This window comes from Gossypium raimondii, chromosome 5, assembly GCF_025698545.1.
Source record: "Gossypium raimondii isolate GPD5lz chromosome 5, ASM2569854v1, whole genome shotgun sequence".
Classification (NCBI taxonomy): domain Eukaryota; kingdom Viridiplantae; phylum Streptophyta; class Magnoliopsida; order Malvales; family Malvaceae; genus Gossypium; species Gossypium raimondii.
In genome coordinates this window covers 19030855-19052794 of record NC_068569.1, presented here as the reverse complement: position 1 = coordinate 19052794, position 21940 = coordinate 19030855, and the positions used below count along the sequence as shown (strand labels likewise).

The 21940-nt window shown below is 36.5% G+C and overlaps 1 protein-coding gene across 1 annotated transcript; it reads left to right on the top strand.

Annotated features, from left to right (window-relative positions):
* The first annotated feature begins 14499 nt into the window (after nt 1-14499).
* Nucleotides 14500-21649, top strand: LOC128040997 (uncharacterized). Its single transcript, XM_052630244.1, is given in 4 exon segments — nt 14500-14828; nt 14877-16579; nt 16709-17609; nt 18202-21649. Coding segments are annotated over 4 exon segments (6381 nt in total).
* The last annotated feature ends 291 nt before the right edge of the window (nt 21650-21940 follow it).

The following is a 21940-nucleotide window of genomic DNA, read 5'->3' as shown; positions in this document are numbered from 1 at the left end:
CATGACAGGATTTTCACCTTTCAAAACAATTCCAAAATCTCTAGTCTATACATGCCATACTTTAGTATTTAAAATTCAAAAAAAAAATACCAAAATAGATGTTCGATAGTGTGATTGAGTCTCTGACAATCCCCGAATCCGAGCTAGCTTTATAACACTATAAAACAAAGAAAATTGCACACAATAAGCTCAAAGCTTAGTAAGTTCATAATATAATACCTTTAACTCATTAAAAAAATACAATATGACATAATTGCTATCACATAATTCGACTCAAATTACTACTCAAACTTATTCAACTATTACTCATTTCATACCATTTCTTTTAAATCACATACTTATATATTTAATTCTACTCGATCCCAACTTAATTTAACCATGTTCATCCATTCTCATACTCTTGTTTCTATTTAATACATAATAACATAAACCACATAGGTTTCAAATATACCTGTACCATCTCATATATATCTGTTACATTTACCACTTTCTCGTTCAATGACATTGCACACTTAGTACCAACAAATTCGCTAAGTATCGCACACTTAGTGCCAATTATTCAACCAACTTGGCTTTAGTCTAGCACACTCAGTACCATTTTGATAGCCATATATATATAATATTCGCACACATAGTGCCGTATATATTCGATCCACATTTCACATTTTTAATTTTTTATTCAATCCCATTTCTATTCATTTCATCTCATTCAATATTATTTAAAACCGTATGCATTATATTCGAACTTACCTCAAACGTAGCAACGACGAGAATAGTCGATCAATCGAGTACTTTGCTCTTGCCCCGATCTAGATCCGAATTTCTCCTCTCTTGATCTATATACATTTAAATTCACTTATTCAATCTCACATAAATCCATAAACACATAATTAGACTTTGTTTTTAAATTAGTACTTATATTTTCACCTTTGGACATTTTAGTCCCTAATTCATAAATACACAAAATACACATAATTCTTTGTACTCATGCTTGGCCGAATTCTTATTGAGTCCATAGCAACCCATATTCTTCATTTATTTCTCATCTAACCCCTAAATTTTCTCATTTTCACAATTTAACCCATAATGCTCAAATTCATCAAAATCCAAATACAAAACATATTTATTTATCACATATCCATCATATTTCATCAACTATCATCACAAAACTTACAAAATAATCAATGACACATTTTAAAATCATAATCAAATTTTAAAATTGAAGCAGGGCTTGATAGATTATTGAGCAACAATCACAAAAATATAAAAATCATAAAAATAAATCAAAACACATACGTTAATTAAGAAATTTCTAGCCGAAACCTAGCTAGCTTTTTCTTTCTTTTCTTCCTTTGAATTTTCGACAAGATGAACACCAAATACCACTATTGCATGTTTTGTTTTAATTTAATAAGCCTTAAAACATATATTACCATTTTATCCTTAATGAATTAACATGAAAATCATTTAATATAAGCCCATTTATGTCCATTCCCACTATCCATGGTCTAATATCATCATAAGGACCTTTCATTAAATAAACCATAGCAATTATAAACTCTTAACTTATAACATGCTACCTTTACACTTTACACTATTTAGTCTTTTTATTCGAATTAAGCACATAAATGATAAAATTTTCGCACGAAATTTTTCACACATATCACTTAACATGCTGTAACATAGAAAATAATATTAAACTATTATCTTGACTCAAATTTGTGGTCTCAAAACTACTGTTCCAACTAGGAGCTAAATCGGGCTGTTACACTTCCCTTCTCGTTAAACCATCTTGAGCCATTGCATGTGCAGCTTTGTTCCTCGATCTCGCGATCCAATTGAAGCAACAAACATAAATATCTTTGAAAGATCCTTAACCTCCTAGACAAGTGCATTGATTTATGAAAAATCATTTGGATTTGCTGTTAATTTTTGGATTACCGACCTTGAATCTCCTTCCAAAATGACCGGATAGAAACCCAGCTCAAGAGCAAACCTTAAACCGTGTACCGCTACTAACGCTTCTACTGCAAAAATTGTAGGCACTTGACAGGTAAGTCGACTACAAGCCCCCATAATTTGTCCATGTTCATCCTTAATAATTACCCGTGAATATGCTTTCCTTTGTGCAAGGGAAAAATTGCCATCAACATTAATCTTTACCAAAAATGTCGGCCGGAGGAAACAACGAAAAACCAGCGGTGGAGGCGATTGATATACACCTTTAGTCAGTGCCTCAATCTCTGCACAATAACTATGAACAAAAACTACCAAGTCCCCTACTCTCTGGTTTGTTCCCTCATGTAGTAGTTTATTTCTAGCGTACCAGATAGCCAAATAACGTAACTGCAATCTCGGTTCTTCTATTTACAAAATGATTTCAAACATCCATGATAACCATTCATGGAAGTCAATTTGGGCATTATTTCCTAAACTATCATAATACAAAGATAACCAGACATCTTTTGCAAAAACACAAAAACATAGGACATGATTCACATCCTTAGCAACTTGATAACATCTAGGGCATAGAGGAGCTAGATCCATTAAATGTATGGTCTGGTAATCCTACTGATTATTTTGATTTGAAGATTTTTGGGTGTCTTGCGTATGTTCATGTCCATAATGGGAAATTAGAACACAAATCCATTAAATGTGTTTTTCTTGGTTATAAGGCTGGTGTTAAAGTGTATAAATTATGGTGTCCTGAAAATAGAAAAGTTGTGATTAGCAGAGATGTTATTTTTGATGAAACTATTATGCTGTCTAACTTATCTCTTAAAGACTCTTCCAATAAATACCAACAAAAGCATGTGGAGCTGCAGATTGATCCAGGATCTACAACAGAGCCTACTCCTAGAGTTAGTACAAAAACTTAGAGTAGAATTGCTTCTTCATCACAATATTCTATTGTCAAGAATAGACTTAGAAGAGAGATTAAACTTTCAAAGAGGTACGCCAAGGCTGATCTAGTTGCTAATGCTTTAAACATGATTGAAGATAGAGATGCAAATCAAGAGCCATCTACTTATTCAGAGGCAATTAGCTGTAAAGATTCAGAAAAGTGGATGTTTGCCATACAAGAAGAGATAAAATCGTTCCATAAGAACATAACATGGGATCTAGTGAAGCTTCCTAAAGGTAAAAAGGTTGTTTGTTGTAAATGAGTCTTCAAAAAGAAAGAAGGGACTCTAGGAGTTGAAGAACCCAAATATAAAACAAGGTTGGTTGCAAAAGGTTATAGTCAGATTACAGGTGTAGACATCACAGATGTGTTTTCTCTTGTTGTGAAGCATAGTTCGATCCGAGCCTTACTTGGTATTATGGCCATCTATGATTTGGATTTTGAGCAATTAGATGTAAATACGGCGTTCTTACATTAAGAACTTGTGGAAAATATTTACATGCAACAACCAAAAGGTTTTACAGTCTCAGAAAAGGAGGACTATGTTTGCTTGCTGAAAAAGTCCCTTTATGGCTTGAAACAGTCACTAAGGCAGTGGTACAATTGGTTTGATTCTTTTATGACTACTCATGATTTCAAAATAAGCAACTTTGATAGTTGTGCTTATTTTAGAAAAAACAGTAATGATTCTTTTGTGTATCTACTCCTCTATTTTGATAACATGTTGATAGCAGCCAAAGATAAATGAGAGATAAGAAAGGTCAAAGCCCAGCTTAGTAAAGAATTTGATATGAATGATTTGGGAGGAGTAAAGAAAATACTGAGGATGGAGATTTTCAGAGATAAAAAAGCATGTAAATTATACCTAAGTCAGAAATGGTACATTGAGAAAGTTCTTTGCAGGTTCAATATGCATAATGCCAAACCTGTTAATACTCCATTAGCAGCCAATTTCAGGCTTTCATCGGCTTTATCTCCGTTATCAGATGATGAGATTGACTACATGTCACGTGTTCTATATTCTAGTATAGTGGAATCTCTCATGTATGTTATGGTTTGCTCACGTCTAGATTTATCATATGTAGTTAGTAGATATATGGCGAATTCCGATAAAGAACACTAGAAAACAGTTCAATAGATTTTTAGATACTTACAAGGTACTACTGATATTTACTTACAGCTTGGAAGAACTAGAGATGGAGTCATTGGGTATGTTGATTCTGATTTTGTTGGAGACCTTGATAAAAGAAAATCTCTCACAATGAATGTCTTTAAAATTGGGGGTTGCGCAATCAGTTGGAAAGCCACTGTGTAAACTACAGTTGCTTTGTCTACTACTGAAGCTGAGTACACGACGATTACTGAGGCTTGTAAAGAAGTTATTTGGTTAAAAAGACTCTTTGGTGAACTCAATAAAGACCTTCAGATTAGTACAGTGTTTTGTGACAGTCAGAGTGTCATATTCCTTATGAATGATCAAATGTTTCATGAGAGAACAAAGCACATTGATGTTCGGTATCATTTTGTGCATGATATTATTACTCGTGGTGATATTTTTGTGAGAAAAGTTAGTACTCATGATAATCCTATAGATATGATGACTAAGTCATTTCCTATAACCAAGTTTGAGCATTGTTTGGACTTGGTTGATGTTCATTGTTGAAAATTACCCCTTAAGGGGTTTTGTGGTAGAGGTGGAGACTTGTTCGTTGAGAGTTCGTGATAAAGAACTTGTCCATTGAGAATTCGTGTCAAGGAGGGGATTGTTAGAATTGTATGACCCAAATTCCTATTAAAGAAATAAAATACAGTGGCAAAATAGGGAGATCTGTGGGGGAAGAGGTGGAGAACTTGTTCGTTGAGAATTCGTGCCAAGGAGAAGATTGTTAGAGTTGTATGACCCAAATTCCTGTTAAAGAAATAAAATACAGTGACAAAATAAGGGGATCTATGGGGGTGAAGGCTAAGTCCCCGAAGTGGAATCCGTATAAAAGTATATTTTTTTATTCGATATTGATCAGAATAAGGTGTTTCAACCATACTACACTGTTTCTATTTGACATTGATTAGAATAAGGGTTTTCAACCTATAAATAGATGTAGTAGAAACTCTTAATGAATTTTCTTCTCCTCTACCTATAATTTTTTTCCCGAAAGGATTTCCACGTAAAATTTGTATTCTTATTTTTCTTTATTTTACTTTGCGGTCGTTCTATATTACCATTATCAACATTTAATTTTTACACCAACCAATAGAAAGAACACCACTACTCCCCGTAGAAGTAACATTATAATTAGCAAAGTTTTGAATAAGCAGAAACTTTGGTTCTTCATTCGACTTAATTCTGGAGAAACTGGAAGCACATTTTAAAATAATAGTATCTTTTTATAGTCTCCTTCTAACAAAACCGTAGAAAACCAGATATTTATTTTTCCCCCTCAATTCTATTTGAAATATTTTGAGTAACAGAAACACACCCAAATATAAAAAATAAAATGAAAAATATTGAGATTTGATAAAAATAATAATTTATACCTTATTATTGGAAAAATACTATCTCATCTCATAATGGAACTAATTAATTTAACATAAAAACAATATAATAATTTATTTCAATATTAATACATAATTTAATTACATAGGTAAAATATTTAATTGTAATTGAAGTTAAAAATAATATTTATAAAAAAATCAAATATATTTAATTTTATATTACGTAATTAAATTAGGCTTTTCCTCCCGCAATAATCACAGCTGCTATTATATTATGAAAAAAAGAATAGTACTCCACATATATATAATAATGGAGATAGAGTGTATACCGTTTTTGTTGATGAATTGGATTAAAAACAGATTGTGTGCATGGATGGTGTTGTAGGCCATTTTGCCCAGGCCCAATTACAACCCAAACCCAAACAAAAAATTAACCCAAAACCCTATTAAACCCAAGCCCGGAGCCCAAAACGAGGCCCAACCGGCCTAATCCCAAAACGAGGCCCAATTCTGAAACCAAAGGCAGCCTAGGGTTTCAGAAATCGAAACCCTAAGCGCCGCATCTATGGTCTTTAGACCCTCGGCCTTCACGTCACCACACTGCATTCCCCACATCCTAGACCCTTCGCCTCCATCATTCGTCAAGCGTCCCATCTCGCCCATGCCTCCGCCTTTGTAGCCCGCCATCAAACACCTACAAGCAATCAAAAAGGGACAACAACAAAGAAGAGAGAATAGTGATACATTCGGCTATAAAAGCCAAGCAAAATGTAACGTTTGGAAATGGAAAAGAACACAAAAAACAGTTTCAAGAAATAAAAACAGTTTAAAAAGTGATTCTTTTAGCATTTCCGAGGGATTTTCTTTTTCTTCTCTGTTTATTTTTCTTTTTCTTTTACTTTTTTACATAAATAAATAAGATAAAAGAGGAGAAAACATACCGGAGTCGCCGTGTTTGTAACGTCGCCGGAGTCCTTCGGGTCATCGAAAATGGACAAGGAAGGTGACATTTGAGGCTTCTTCTCTCAGCCTTAGGGCCGTGAAAGCCCGATCTTCGAATGGCCTTTGAAACGGGATAGAAAAACCCTGACTTTTCACCTCATCGATCGCCGCCATCGCGGGCGCCAAGACCGGTGATGGCGAACAAGACGGCGGTGATTGGCCGGATGATTAGGCCGGAGCCTGGGCTGAAAGAGGGGAGGGGAAGAGAATTCTCAAACCTTTTTTTTAAAACAAGAGGGCCAAATGATTTTTTTTTCTGGAAAACTAGGCTTTTATAGGCCCTCAAAACGGCGTCATTTTGGGGCAAGCCTTTCAGGCCAAAACGGCACCGTTCTGCATGACCCGAGTCCGACCCGACCTGTAAGCCCAGGATCCGCGCGTTTTTGGATAAAATGGGCTATTTACGCCTTCAGTCCTTCCGCGTTTGAGGCTTTTTGCAATCGGGTCTTTCTTCTTTATTTTTGCCACAAGATTTTACCTTTCTTACGACTTGGTCCTTAACGAAGCTGCGCGTTTTGGAGAGGGTGGGGATATTTCCTCGTTTAGTCCCTCCATGTTATTCGTGTACTCGATGGGGTCCTTTTCTTTTATTTATTTGCGAATTTGCCACCAGATTTCTGTGTTAAGTTTAAATTAGTCTTTTTTGTTATTGTTGCTATTAAACTAATTAATTTTAATAATATTGCCTTTACTTTCACTATTATTATTATTTTCATATTGCTATTATTATTGTATTATTATTGTTTATGTATTTATTATTTGCTCATTTATACATTTTAATTTAGATTTAATTATATATATACATATATATTTTTTTGATTTATATACATGCATACTTCTATACTTTATGTACTTTATAATTTATATATATACGTTATATACATTTTATAATATATATATATCTATGGAGATACGTGTACATATTTTTATAACTAATATATATATATATATATATGTACTTTATTATTATTGTTTGTTTTATTTATTGTTCACTTATTTATTTATTTATATGCCCATTTTATGTTTTAGTTTATTTATTTATTTATTTATTTGTTATTGTATATACATGATGAATTAGGTTTATTTATTTATTTATTATTTGTTTTTGCTCATATTATTTTAGTCACATCATTTTATTCATTATTCTATTATGCATATAAATACCATATTTCAAAAAGGAAAATGTTTCTAATTGAGGCAATGTTTTATTTGGAAATTCGAGAAAACGTGCCCTAAGGTCTTTGGGTGTCGATTTTCTCGTTCAACCAAATGGCTAAATATCCTTTCCAAAAAATTACAAAATAAGGCAATGTTTTGCGTTTGGAAATTGAGAACATGCCCTAAGGTCTTTGGGTATCGATTTTCGCTTAACCAAATGGCCAAATATCCTCTTGAATTTTTAATCCATGCCATTCGAGTTTTTTTAAGGATCGTATTTTAAATCTCTTTAAAGTTTTCAGTTTTTCGACACTAAGACATTAAGAAATCAACTAGGTACCAATTTTGGGCGATCGAGGTGCTAATCCTTCCTCGTATGAATCGACTCCGAACCCGTTTTCAATTTCGAGACCTAACTTCTTGTTTTAATAAAATCGAATCGTTTATTAAAAACAACCAGTTTTCGAGGTGATCCAATCACACCTCATTAAAAAGGATTGGTGGCGACTCCTTTTTTTTGTTTTCGTCAAAACCCAAGTCGACTCCGATTTTTCAAAAACACGGTGTCAACAGCTTGGCGACTCCGCTGGGGACGTCAAAATAAGTGAGTCGAGCCACGAGTTGATTACTTTTTTTCTTTTTGTCGAAAATTGAAAATTTGATTTAAATATACGATCCTCTCATTGCATTTCATTTGTTTTAAGTTATAGTTTTTATCATGTTTTGTATTTTAAATTTTTATACATCTTTCTGCATTACATTGCATGACTGTTGGTCACACCTTTTAAGTGGGAGTGAGAAGCTACTCCTTCGTGAGGTTTTCACCTCCGTGCAGGATAGTGGATCGCTTTCGGAATACATCCGTACCTATGTCTTCGTGACATTTTCATCTCCGTGCAGCCATAGGGAAATGTATTCCCCTGAATCGAACTCGATCTATATGAGCCTATAATGGGTGAAGATCGAGGAATCTGCTGGTTCGGGTACCTTTACTTTAGAACCAAACCACATGTAGTGAACCCTAGGAACCCACTCTAGATAGAACTACGTCAAACCCCTTGTAGATATCCAAATATATGCTCTATTATTCCTTGCTTGTATCAGATTTTACTTTTGGTGCTGACTTATTATTTTGTTTTGACTGCATGGCATTTTTGTCTACATGGCATTTCATTATAGAAGGCGTTGATTCATATTCGGTTGCTAGGTAGAAAACCCAATCATGGAAAGTGAATTTCTTAACAATGTGGAAAATAATGCGGTTATCCGAATATGGTCAGAAAGGTCGCAACTCGAGAAAGGTGACAGTCTGACAATGGGGCATGCATCAGAGTTATGGGATTACACTAGCATCAATGTGACTCAGAACAACCTTCAGGAGTTGAGAGAAATTTGGGCTCAGTGGGATGATGAAGTCAAACAATTATTTTACTGTAATTATGGTGATTTACCCTTCTTGCTTGATATCAGTGTAGATGAACATCTATTTCGAGCTCTGGCCCAATTTTGGAATTCCGCTTATAGCTGCTTCACATTTGGGGAGGTGGACTTGGTGCCTACTGTGGAGGAGTATACAACTTTGCTTCGTTGACTAAGAGTCCAAGTGGATAAAATTTACTGTAGAGCTGCCAATGTTTTGACTTTTACAAAGAAGTTAACAAGAATTACCGGAATGAGTGAGCAATGGGTCACCGCACGAATCAAGCAAAAGGGGGAAAACAGATGTATCACTTGGAGAAGTTTGCGAGATCAGATTTTGGCACACCCTGATACAAAGAAGAAAGTTGATGTTTTTGTTTTGAGTATGTACGAGCTGGTTATTTTTCCTAAAGCGTTGGGGCATATAGATGAAGCCGTTACTGATTTGTTTGATCAACTATATAGGAGGGTCACACCCGTTCCAGCAATTTTAGCCGAAACGTTCAGATCTTTGAGTGCCTGTCGAAGAACGGGGGAGGGAAGATTCATTGGTTGTGCACAACTCCTGTTAGTTTGGTTTCATAGCCATTTCTGGAAGGTGGATAAAATTTCTTATCAAATTTTCTCAGAAAATTATTCGCCTTTGAAGGAATTAGCAGCGACACTAAGACGCGATGACATCACAGAGGAAAAGTGGATGACGATCCTGCAAAATCTACGAGATGAAGATGTCGAATTGAGAGCTTCTTGGATGATGCCCGATGAGATTTTGTACCGATGTGGGGACTTTGACTGGGTCCCTCTGCTTGGAATTTGGGGAGCTGTCGGATATGCCCCTTTGCTCGTGTTAAGACAATATATGTCAAGACAGTTCGTACCAACAACACAAGGGCTAGCCGAGTGTGAGTTTTCTTATAAAGGTAACAACTACAGGGGGAAAATTCGAGAAATGTGGAACGCTTGGAAACAAATTCACCGGATGAGAAGAATTACCGTAGGAGCAACAACAACTCCTGAGTATCACGGGTGGCGGAGTAATAGGATCAATGATAACATCCCAAGGCCCAGAGAAAAATGTGGTTATTCTATAGAAGAGCATTTACGAGTAGTCCCTTCAGAATTAGAGATCATCAAACAAGACTTTGAAAAAAGAAGTTCAGAGTTTGGAAAGAGGATAGAACAGCTAGAAGAGGAAAAGATGCGTTTGGGACTAGATGTTGATATCCACAGGTTGGAAGTGGAAAAGTTAAGAAAAGGGAAGAATAAGGCGGAAGAGGATTTAGACAGTTTAAAAACGGATTATAAGAAGTTGCGCTTGTCAGTGCGAACCGCAGGTTTGGGGAAAACATCGGAACAATGGAGACAGGAGATCAAGGAAGAAAAGACCAAAGTTGAACAGTGGGAAAAGAAATTTCAATATGCTCAAGCTCGAGAGAGCGCCTTGGAGCAAAGTCTATCAGAATGCCAAAACGAGGAAGCAAGATTGAAAGATCGGGTAGCGGAGTTAGAAAGGTCGCTTCACTTATGCCGTAGTCGCAACTCGGTGATTGAGCTAAAAGCAAGTTTAAGTAAGATTGAAGAGCTGAAGGAAATGATAGAAGAGCTTGAAGACGCACTGCAAAACTCTGATGTAACAGCCCGATTTTGGGTCTAGTCGGAATAGTGGTTTCGGGACCACAAATCCGACAAGGAAAAAAAAATGTAATAGCCTGAATTTTCAAAGGTGTCGGAATGGTGATTTGAGATCACTAAATTCGATAAATGAGTAGAAAATATTATTAATTTAGTGAGTATAAGTTAAATGTGAAGTTAGGAAAATTTTGAAATAGTGAATAGTGCACTAGAAATAAATATTAAAATAATTAGAATCGAAAATAAGGTATTGAGACCTCGAGATTTTAAACGAGCCATAAATATTTATAAAAATATTTATGGAGTGTTAAAAGTTAGTATTAAAGTTTCATCAAGAAATTTTAAAGTTCGATAATTAATTGAACAAAAGGACTAAATTGTAACAAATGCAAAATTATAGGAAATGATTAAATAGCTTAAATGATAAAAGGAAGAGGGCTTAAAGGAAAATAGACCCAAGGTCTATTTGGGCTGGACGGCAAAGGCAGAAAATCAGGAGAATTGAGGGCAAAATTGGAATATTGCAAAATTTACTTAATAAAGTTAGGACCAAAGTGGAATTATCTAGATTTCTCTTCATTTTTCTGCATTCTCATCAGCTAAAACACCATGGAAGGGTTTCTTCAAGCTGGTTCTTCATATTTTTACTGCAAGTAAGTTCAATTCTTGATCATTTCTTGAAATTTTGTATTTTTATGACTTTTACAACTAGGCCTACTTGTTGAATTCATTAGTTTTGATTTTATGAAAGAAGTTGAAAGTTGATATGAATATGTGCTGGAAGTATATGATGATTTAGCATGAAATTAGAGCTTTAAATTGTTCATATGCTGATTTTATTGAAAGAATTGAATAGAAAGTGAATGTTTGGGACCTAATAGTAAAAGAGTTTGAAGTTAGAGCTATATGTGGAAATTCTGAATTTCAATAGTTGTGAAATAACTTATAATGTCTAGGTAAAGTATTAATTGAGAGAATTAGATCAATTGAGGGGTGAATTGAGAAAGGACTGAATTGTATAAACTGTGAAATTTGGGGCAAAATGGAAATCAACATTTTGCACTAAAACAGTTTTGGACAGCAGCAGTAGTCTAACTTTGAAAAATCACCAAAAATTGTATAGATTGAATTAGAGAATGAATAAAATATGAAATTAAATCTTATTGAGTCTAGTTTCTTATAAAAGAAACGGTGTAAGCAATGAAATTGTAAATCATGAGATATAATGGATTTTGTGAGACAAGGTCAGAATGAATTCGGGTTCCCCTGTTCTGACTTTGGAAAATCATTAAAAATTGTACAAAAACTATTATGAGTTATAATTTATATGGTTAGAATATTTAATGAGTCTATTTTCAGAAGAAATAAACGGAAACATCATCCAAATTTTGTACAGTGAGATAATTAATTTTTAGTGAAGAGTGGACGGAACTGTCAGACAGCGAAACAGGGGAACTTTAAAGAATAAACTGTACTATTTTGCTAAACCAAAAATTCTGAAAATTTTATGGTAAGAATATATGTGAATCTAGTTCCGGGGAAAATTTATGGATCTTAATTTGGAGCTCTGTAGCTCCGGATAAAAATAATTTAGTGACTCTAACTCGGATAAACAGTTTTGAATATACATGTGAGTGAATAGTGAAATTATAGTTAATGTTGTTTAAGTGTATTATACACATTAAGGATGTGGAATGGAGAGGAGGAGGAGGAAAATTGGGAAATGTATGAATGATTTGTGTATAATTGGTCATATGCTTGATTATAATTGATAAACGATAAAATAGAAATGATGCTTATATTTGTGCATTATTAGACATGGTTTAAGCTCATGTGTGAAAATAAAGTTTCATAGTATGTGTGAATAATATAATTGGTATATGATTGGGCATGAAGTAATGTCATGAATGGTTTATGAATTAACATCTGTTGGTAAATGTGGCACATTAATAAATGTTGTGCTCATCCATGCTTATAATGCTTATGTTATATGTGTATTTGGCTAACATATTTGGTATACATGCTTAGGCTTTGGCCAAGTAGTGGCTGAATTATGTCACGTTAAATTTATAAGTTATGCATTGAAATGTGATTATTGAATAGAAATTGAAATGGTTTGAATTGAATTATTGAATTAAATTGGAGTATTGAAATTGGTGATTGATATGAATTTTATTGGAATTGAAACTGAGAAAGTGGAAATTGATATGTGAGACCGACATCTTGAATGAATTACGAATCTTGAATATTGTTATGTATCTGCATTGAACTGTGAAAATGCTGAAATAATGAATTATCGCAATCTTGTGAAACCGATTGAAATAAGAAATTATAATTGATCTTGAACTAAGATGGAAATTTATTTGGAAAGTGAATTAAATACCCTATTAACTAGTCGGGCTAGTCGGATATAGTTGGCATGCCATAGGATATGGAAGAGTACGGGTATTTGCCGGCCATCGATTAGGCACTTATGTGCCGACTCATCATATCTTATCGTTATCGATTCGGCGTTTTTGTGTCGAATATCGTTATCATATCATTATGATTCAGCACTTTGTGTGTTGAATATGTTACTACTACCAATTATCGATTCGATATGGTGTGTTTGGTTGGAATCCATGTATCCGTCGAGTCCGAGTCAAGTTAATAGGGCAAATGAAATAAAGTTCTTGATAAAACTAAATCGAATGATAAGACATATGTGAAAAGTGAAATTTGAAATAAAGAAATAAGAATGATTGTTATATATAATTAGTTGATAATATTAAAAGATTGAATTGTTTATTAGTAGTGATAATTGTAAAGAAAAGTATGTGTGTGATTTAATGTCGATAATGATAAATTTTATGAAATAGATTTTGACAATATAAAATGATGTAAAATGAGAAGTGAAAATGAAATAATTTGAAATAGTGAAATAATACTTGAATTTAATTGAATACAAGGTATCGAAAAATATATTTATGGATTTAATGTATGAAGTGAGTATTTAAAGACTTTAACGTAAATTGATTATAAAAAAAACGAATTGACAATGGAAATTGATGATGGATAAATTATTAAAATGGAATGGGAAATTGAAATGAATGGTATAGTTAAAAAAACATTGAATTAAATGGTAATTACGTATTAGTGTTAAACTTAGTGGCATTGAATTGTACGTGAATTAAATTGGAAAATTGCTAGTGATATGATTCAAATTGTAAGCATGAGAAATTGCAAATTGAATGAAATGGAAATGAAACATTGACTTGCATGAGTATGTATCGGGTCTCATAGGCCATATTTATTAAGATTATAATATTTTGAGGATATATTGTGAAAAGTTATAAAAGCATGTTAATAATTTTGAAGTTTTTAATTTAGATGAAAATTTATAACTCGGTTAAATACATTTACAAGTGTATGTGTTCTGGTAATGCCTTGTACCCTATTCCGGTGTTGGATATGGGTAAGGGGTGTTACATCTGAACTTCGAGTGGAACTTCTGGAGAGGCGTAACGAACAATGCCAGGAGCAAATCCATCATTCTCAAAATCAGATCAGAGATAGGGATCACATTATGAGTGAAGCCATAACTCAAATTCGGGAAGTAGCTGATCATTTGCAATCCTTAGCAGTTCAGGCTGATATATTGAGTTTGAAATATGAATCTGAATCAAGTCGGGGTCGAGAGTTAGCTTGGCTCCTTAGGGGAGTTAAGGCTTTGGGCATAAAGGCAAAGCCGTATATGTAATCCACTTCATGTAAAAGAAATTTGTTTCCTATTTGGATTTTATCTAATGAAATTGAATTAGAATCAATGCCTTTTTTTGCATCCATTCATCCTCATTACATTTCATCATATGCATTAAAGTTTCGAAAAAGAGCCCTAATTAATTAAAATTATGGCAGTTATCCTGGAATCCAACAAAAACTTACCAACTGAACATTGTTACGGTACCCGTGCTCAATCAAAAATTATGGATCAAAAGTTGGAGAAGCTAGAGCGACTTCAAAAGGAAATGCAAGACCAGTTGCAGGCGCAAATGAAAGAGCAAATAGAAAAGATTCAGCATGACATGGTGCAAAAGATGGAGGACTCTCAAAATGATCTAATAATTAAAATGACACAATTATTGAAGAGAGTAGATAAGGGGAAAGGGCATGTGATTATTAATGAAGAAGAAAACAATGGTGAACCACTTTATCCTCCAGGTTTCACGCCTCTGCACGCGTAAGTTCACCCTGAGCCGCATCCGCGGAGACCTTCTGTGTCGGTTAGGCCCCAACAGTTCCAAGGCGATGCTTCAATCCCAATGAATTTTCAACCCCGAGCGGGTTCTAATCCCGGTGATAGCCCGAATAATATTGCTGTCCCAGATCTTGATGAGGTGGTTGAAAAGGACAAGGTGAAGGAGGAATTTCCAAAACAATTTGAGGAGAAATGGAAATGGATAGAAGAGAAGTTTAGGGCAATAGAAAGCATTGAAAGCTATCATGGGATAGATGCAAAAGATCTGAGCTTGGTTCCGGACTTGGTACTCCCTTACAAATTTAAGATGTCGGAATTCGAGAAATACAACGGGACCAGTTGCCCAGGATCCCATATTACTATGTTTTGCAGAAGAATGACGGGGTATATTAATAATGATCCATTATTAATACATTGCTTTCAGGAAAGTCTTACGGGAGCGGCGTCAAAGTGGTACAATCAGCTGAGCCGAGACAAAATTGCTGCTTGGAGGGATTTAGCACAGGCTTTCCTGAGACAATACAATCACGTCTCAGAAATGATGCTTGACAGGATAACTCTGCAGAATTTAGAGAAGAAATCGAACGAAAGCTTTAGACAGTATGCGCAGAGGTGGCGAGAGGTGGCGGTTCAGGTGCAACCACCGCTTTTGGAAAAAGAGATGACGACGCTTTTTATTAATACATTGAAAGCTCCGTTCATCACTCACATGTTGGGAAGCGCTTCAAAAGATTTCTCAGATATAATCATGAATGGTGAAATGATTGAGCATGCCATTAAAAGTGGAAAAATAGATGGAGGAGAGAATAATAGGAGGGCAGCCCCGAGGAAAAGAAAAAATGAAGTGAATAATGTGAATGCTTATGGTAGGTCAATTACAGTGAATCAACCAAAGAAAGTGGTTGCCAATCAACAGAGATCATCAAGACAAGAGTCGGGAGTTAGGCAAACTACTGAAAAGCCTCAATTCACGCCAATCCCGATGTCATACAAGGAGTTGTATCAGACTTTATTCAATGCGCATGTTGTTGCTCCTCGTTACTTGAGCCCTCTACAACCCCCGTATCCAAAATGGTATGATACGAACGCGCAATGTGATTATCACGCGGGAATTTCTGGGCACTCAATAGAAAATTGTACTGCCTTCAAGAAGGTAGTAGAAGAACTTATCAAATTAGGTGTTGTCAAACCCGACGACTCACCTAACACAGAAAATCCGTTACCTAATCACGCTGATAAGGGGGTGAATATGGTGAGCGAAGGTACGAGAGAAGAAGTCAAGATTGACATTGCTGAAGTAAAAACTTCATTGAAATTGGTCTGGAAAGAGATGGCAAAGAGAGGGTTAGTTACTTCAGATTTTGAGAAGGGGTACGAGACCGGAAATTATTGTGAATTCCACCATAAAACGGGGCACGAAATCCAAGAATGTGAAGGATTCAGGGCCTTGGTTCAAAGCATGATGGATAACAAGGAGATGAGGTTTTATGAAGGTACGGAGGAAAGAAGGAACATATGCGCAACAGAGTTAGGAATAAAGGCTCCAAAAATAAATCATCCTGTGGTCATTATCTCACGCCCTAAGGGTAATGAGGCTAGGGCTCAGGTAACACCGAAAATTGTAATCCGTAAACCATCAAATTTCTCTTATAGGGATAACAAAATGGTGCCGTGGAATTACGGGTGTAATGTGACCATTTTGGGAGGAGAGGCAGAGAGAAATCAGGAAATAGGTTCTTACACGCGCAATAGAAAAAGATATGATGCTCCAGCAGAGTCGTCCAGGGAAGAGGATTAGAAGAAAGAACAGAGGAAAGTGAAAGCAGTAGAAGTTGAGCTATTGGTTAATGAACCAATAAAAGAAGAGGAGGCAAAGGAGTTTTTGAAGTTTCTGAAACATAGTGAATACAGTGTTGTGGAGCAACTGCACAAACAGCCAGCCCGTATTTCTGTATTAGCTTTGCTCCTAAGCTAAGAAGTACACCGGAATGCACTTTTGAAGGTGCTAAACGAAACATATGTGGCTGACAATATTTCGGTAAACAAGCTGGATCGGTTGATCAACAATATTGGCGCTGACAATTTTATCTTCTTCAATGATGATGAAATACCATCCGGAGGAAGAGGTTCGACTAAAGCCCTGCATGTTACTGTCCGATGCAAAGGGTACACACTCCCGGGGGCCTTGGTTGATAATGGATCTGCATTGAATGTATTGCCTTTGTCCACTCTTAGTCGATTACCAATAGATAGTTCGCACATGAAAGCATGCCAGAGCATAGTAAGGGCTTTTGATGGAACAGAAAAGAAGGTTATGGGGAGAATTGAGATGCCATTAAGGATTGGCCCAATCACTTATGAGGTGGACTTCTTGGTAATGGATATTAAGCCTTCCTACAACTGTTTATTGGGAAGACCGTGGATACACTCAGCCGGGGCAGTACCTTCATCATTACATCAGAAGGTGAAGTTGGTATCGGAGGACCGGTTGGTAACAATTGATGCAGAGGAGGATATTATCGCAATGATGACTAGTGATGCACCTTATGTAGACATCAACGATGAGGCACTGGAATGTTCTTTTCGGTCGTTAGAATTTGTGAATGCGATGTTTATTACGAAAGGAAGCAGAATTCCAGTACCGAAAATATCCAGGACCACCAAAATGGGGTTGCGATTGATGGTAGGAAGAGGAGCCTCACCAGGGAAAGGATTGGGAAAACATCTTCAGGGAAGGATTGAAGCACCAATGCTGAAGGAAAAGTTCGATAGTTTTGGCTTAGGATACAAGCCAGACATGAAGCAGAAGAAGAAAGAAGTAGAGAAAAGACAAGAAAAAAGAAGGGCACGTTTGAACGGATATGAAGCTAAGTGGGAGCCTTTAACCTTTCCCCACATATCTGCATCTTTTGTGTCGGGAGGATTTATTCATTCTGAGTGTGGAGTGTCCAGTAGCAAAGGCATTGAAGGAATGTTGGAAAATTTTTATATCAACGCTATAGAAGCAGTGGAAAAAAGGGCCTTGTTGGAGATCTGCCCTTATGAGCCGGGGAGCAAGCTAAACAATTGGACTGCTGAAGAAATCCCCGTAGTCTTTAGGGCTTATTCAGAGTAATACTCAAAATATTCCTGTTGTTTTTGGCCTAGGAACGATATGAAATCTTTTGTGAAATAGGCCTTGTGCCTAAATATCATTATTTTAATGAAATACCTGTCTACATTCATCTCGATCAGTCATTTTTTTTCTTTCCATTTGATTGATTGTCTTACAAATAATTCTTTCATTTGTAACTCTTTTGCACAAATATTTATACATTTATATATTCTTGGTATATTCTTTGATATGCCCTCATAGGTCTCCAGATATCAATGACATGAGTGACGCTGCTTCAAACACGGAGTCTATTTTTGAGCAAGAAATGTGTTTGGAGGGATCTCACGACTTTGAAGATAACGAAGATTATGGTGCGTCCCCGGACTTGTTAAGAATGATGGAACAAGAAGATAAGCAGATCCTACCTCATAGGGAATCATTAGAAATAGTGAGCCTAGAGGATGGGAAAGAGGTGAAAATTGGAACTGAAATCACTGCAAAGACAAGGCAAGACCTCATTAATTTACTCCGAGAGTTCAAAGATATTTTCGCGTGGTCGTACCAAGATATGCCTGGGCTAAGTACTAACATTGTGGTACATCGTCTACCCATAAAGGAGGATTGTAAACCCGTTCAGCAGAAGCTCAGGAGAATGAGACCTGACATTGTGTTAAAAATAAGAGAAGAAGTCAAAAGACAATTCGACGCTGGATTCTTACAAGAGGTCAAGTATTCGGATTGGGTAGCCAACATCGTCCCTGTTCCCAAAAAAGATGGAAAGGTACGAATGTGTGTGGATTATAGGGATTTGAACAAGGCTAGTCCGAAGGATAATTTTCCACTACCTCACATTGATACTTTGGTAGATAACACGGCGGGCTTGTTTTCTTTCATGGATGGTTTCTCGGGAGACAATCAAATAAAGATGCATCCTGGAGACATGAGGAAAACCACATTCATTACATTATGGGGAACATTTTGTTACAAAGTAATGCCCTTCGGATTGAAGAATGCGGGAGCAACGTACCAAAGAGCTATGGTGACTTTGTTTCACGACATGATGCACCAAGAGATCGAAGTCTATGTTGATGATATGATTGCGAAGTCTAGAACGGAAGAAGAGCATGTTCAGGTCTTGAAAAGGTTATTTTTGAGATTAAGGAAATTTCAGCTCAAGCTTAACCCGGCAAAATGCACGTTTGGAGCCAGATCAGGGAAGTTATTAGGCTTCATAGTTAGCAAAAAGGGGATCGAGGTTGACCCAGACAAAGTAAAAGCAATACGAGATTTACCTCCCCCGCGCACTCAGAAGGAGGTACGAGGTTTCCTAGGGAGGTTGAATTACATCGCCAAGTTCATCTCACAACTGACGGAGAAATGTGATCCAGTGTTCCGTCTCTTAAAGAAACACAATCCGGGTGAATGGGATGAAGAATGTCAGAAGGCATTCGATAAGATAAAGCAATACTTGGCTAATACACCAGTACTATCGCCGCCAAGTCCAGATAGGCCATTGATACTGTATCTAACAGTGTTTGAAAATTCTATGGGATGCGTATTGGGCCAACATGATGAGACAGGAAAGAAAGAAAGGGCAATATACTATCTCAGTAAGAAATTTACTGATTGCGAAATGAGATACTTATCGATTGAGAAGTTGTGTTGTGCTTTAATCTGGGCAACCCGAAGACTAAGGCAGTATATGTTGTATCATACGACTTGGCTGATTTCAAAGTTGGATCCTTTGAAGTATATGATGGAATCAACTGCTTTAAACGGGAGAATGGCTAGATGGCAGATTCTGCTATCTGAGTTTGACATAGTTTATGTAAGTTAGAAGGTCGTAAAGGGAAGTGCGATAGCTGATTTCTTAGCTAGTAGAGCTTTGGAAGACTATGAGTCTTTGGACTTTGATTTTCCAAATGAGGACCTGATGTATGTGGCGAGCACCGAAGAGAATACTAAAAAGGATAACGTATGGAGGTTAAATTTCGATGGAGCTTCGAATGCTACGGGTAATGGAATTGGGGCAGTCTTAGTATCACCAAATGGAGATCATTATCCTGTTGCAAGCAAGTTGGATTTTGATTGTACAAATAATATGGCAGAATATGAAGCATGTATTATGGGCATTCGTGCAGCCATTGAACGAAACATCAAAGTGCTAAGGGTATATGGGGATTCCGCATTGGTGATATACTAACTTAAAGGGGAATGGGAGACTAGGGACCCTAAGTTAATCGATTATAGAAAACGGGTCCTCGAATTGGCTGATGAGTTTGACGATATCACCTTCTATTATCTCCCACGAGAGGAAAACCAGATGGCTGACGCATTAGCTACTCTAGCTTCGATGATTCAGGTGAATAGACTCGAGGCAATGAGGCCTATTCAAATGAGTATCTATGAGACTCCAGCTCATTGCTGCAATATTGAGGAGGAGGGAAAAGATGATTGTCCTTGGTATCAGAATATCCTACAGTATGTGAAGAATCAGGAGTACCCTAATCAAGCGACAGAAAACGACAAAAGAACTCTGAGAAGAATAGCCATCGAATATGTCCTAGATGGGGAAATGTTATACAAAAGAAGGAAGGATCAAGTACTGTTAAGATGTGTGGATGCCGTGGAAGCCAGGAAAATCTTGGAGGAAGTACATGAGGGTATTTGTGGGATGGACGCCAATGGTTTTACGATGGCTAGACAGATCATGAGATTTGGGTACTATTGGCCCACCATGGAAGGAGATTGCATTGATTATGCCAAGAAGTTCCACAAATGCCAAATTTACGGAGACAAAATACATGCGCCTCCTTCACCTCTTCACGTCATGACCTCTCCTTGGCCGTTTTCCATGTGGGGTATGGATGTTATTGGGCCTATATCACCAAAGGCTTCTAATGGACATCGCTTCATCTTCGTGGTCATTGATTACTTTACCAAGTGGGTGGAAGCTGCTTCATACGCAAATGTCACGAAGTCAGCAGTCAGCAAATTCTTGAAAAAGGAGATTATTTGTCGATATGGAATTCCTGAGAAAATCATATCCGACAATGCGTTAAATTTGAATAATAGCACAATAGCTGAGGTTTGCAGCCAATTTAAGATCAAACATCATAACTCATCACCGTATCGTCCAAAAATGAATGGTGCAGTGGAGGCGGCCAATAAGAATATAAAAAGGATTATGGGGAAAATGACTGAAACTTACAAGGATTGGCATGAGAAATTATCATTTGCTCTCCTTGCCTATCGAACATCTGTTAGAACTTCTACCGGGGCAACACCCTTTTCTCTGGTATATGGAATGGAGGCGGTATTACCCATTGAAGTTGAAATCCCTTCTCTACGGGTGCTATCTGAACTGCAGTTGGACGAAGCCGATTGGGTCCAATCTCAGTACGATCAGTTGAACTTAATAGAAGAAAAGAGGCTAAGAGCTATTCGCCATGGGCAAATGTACCAGAAACGAATGATGCGAGCCTATAATAAAAAGGTCCGCCCTAGAGAGTTTCGTGAAGGAGACTTAGTGCTAAAAAAGATTCTCCCCATGCAAAAAGATTCGAGAGGAAAGTGGATGCCAAATTGGGAAGGTCCTTATGTTGTAAAGAAGGCCTTTTCCGGTGGGGCTTTGATCCTATGTGAGATGGATGGTAAAAGTTTGCCAAACCCTGCAAACGCAGACTCCGTCAAGAAATACTTCACTTGAAAAAAGGGAACCAAAGTGAAAACCTGCAAATGGCACTTTGCTTCCTAAAAAAAATAAAAAAATAAAAAATAAAAAAAAACTTTGGAGAGGCCAGGGTGAAAACCCGCAAAGGGCACCTTGAGACCAAAGGGGGCTTGAGTTGAAAACCTGGAAAGGCGGCTCAAGTATTGATCAGATTGGGGCATGAGGTGATTTGAGCGGATCAAATTTTGATCGGGGAGCTTATGATGATTTTGCTTTACCTGAACCAACAAGAAAAGATAGGCGGCGTCCTGGAGCATTGACAAAGTA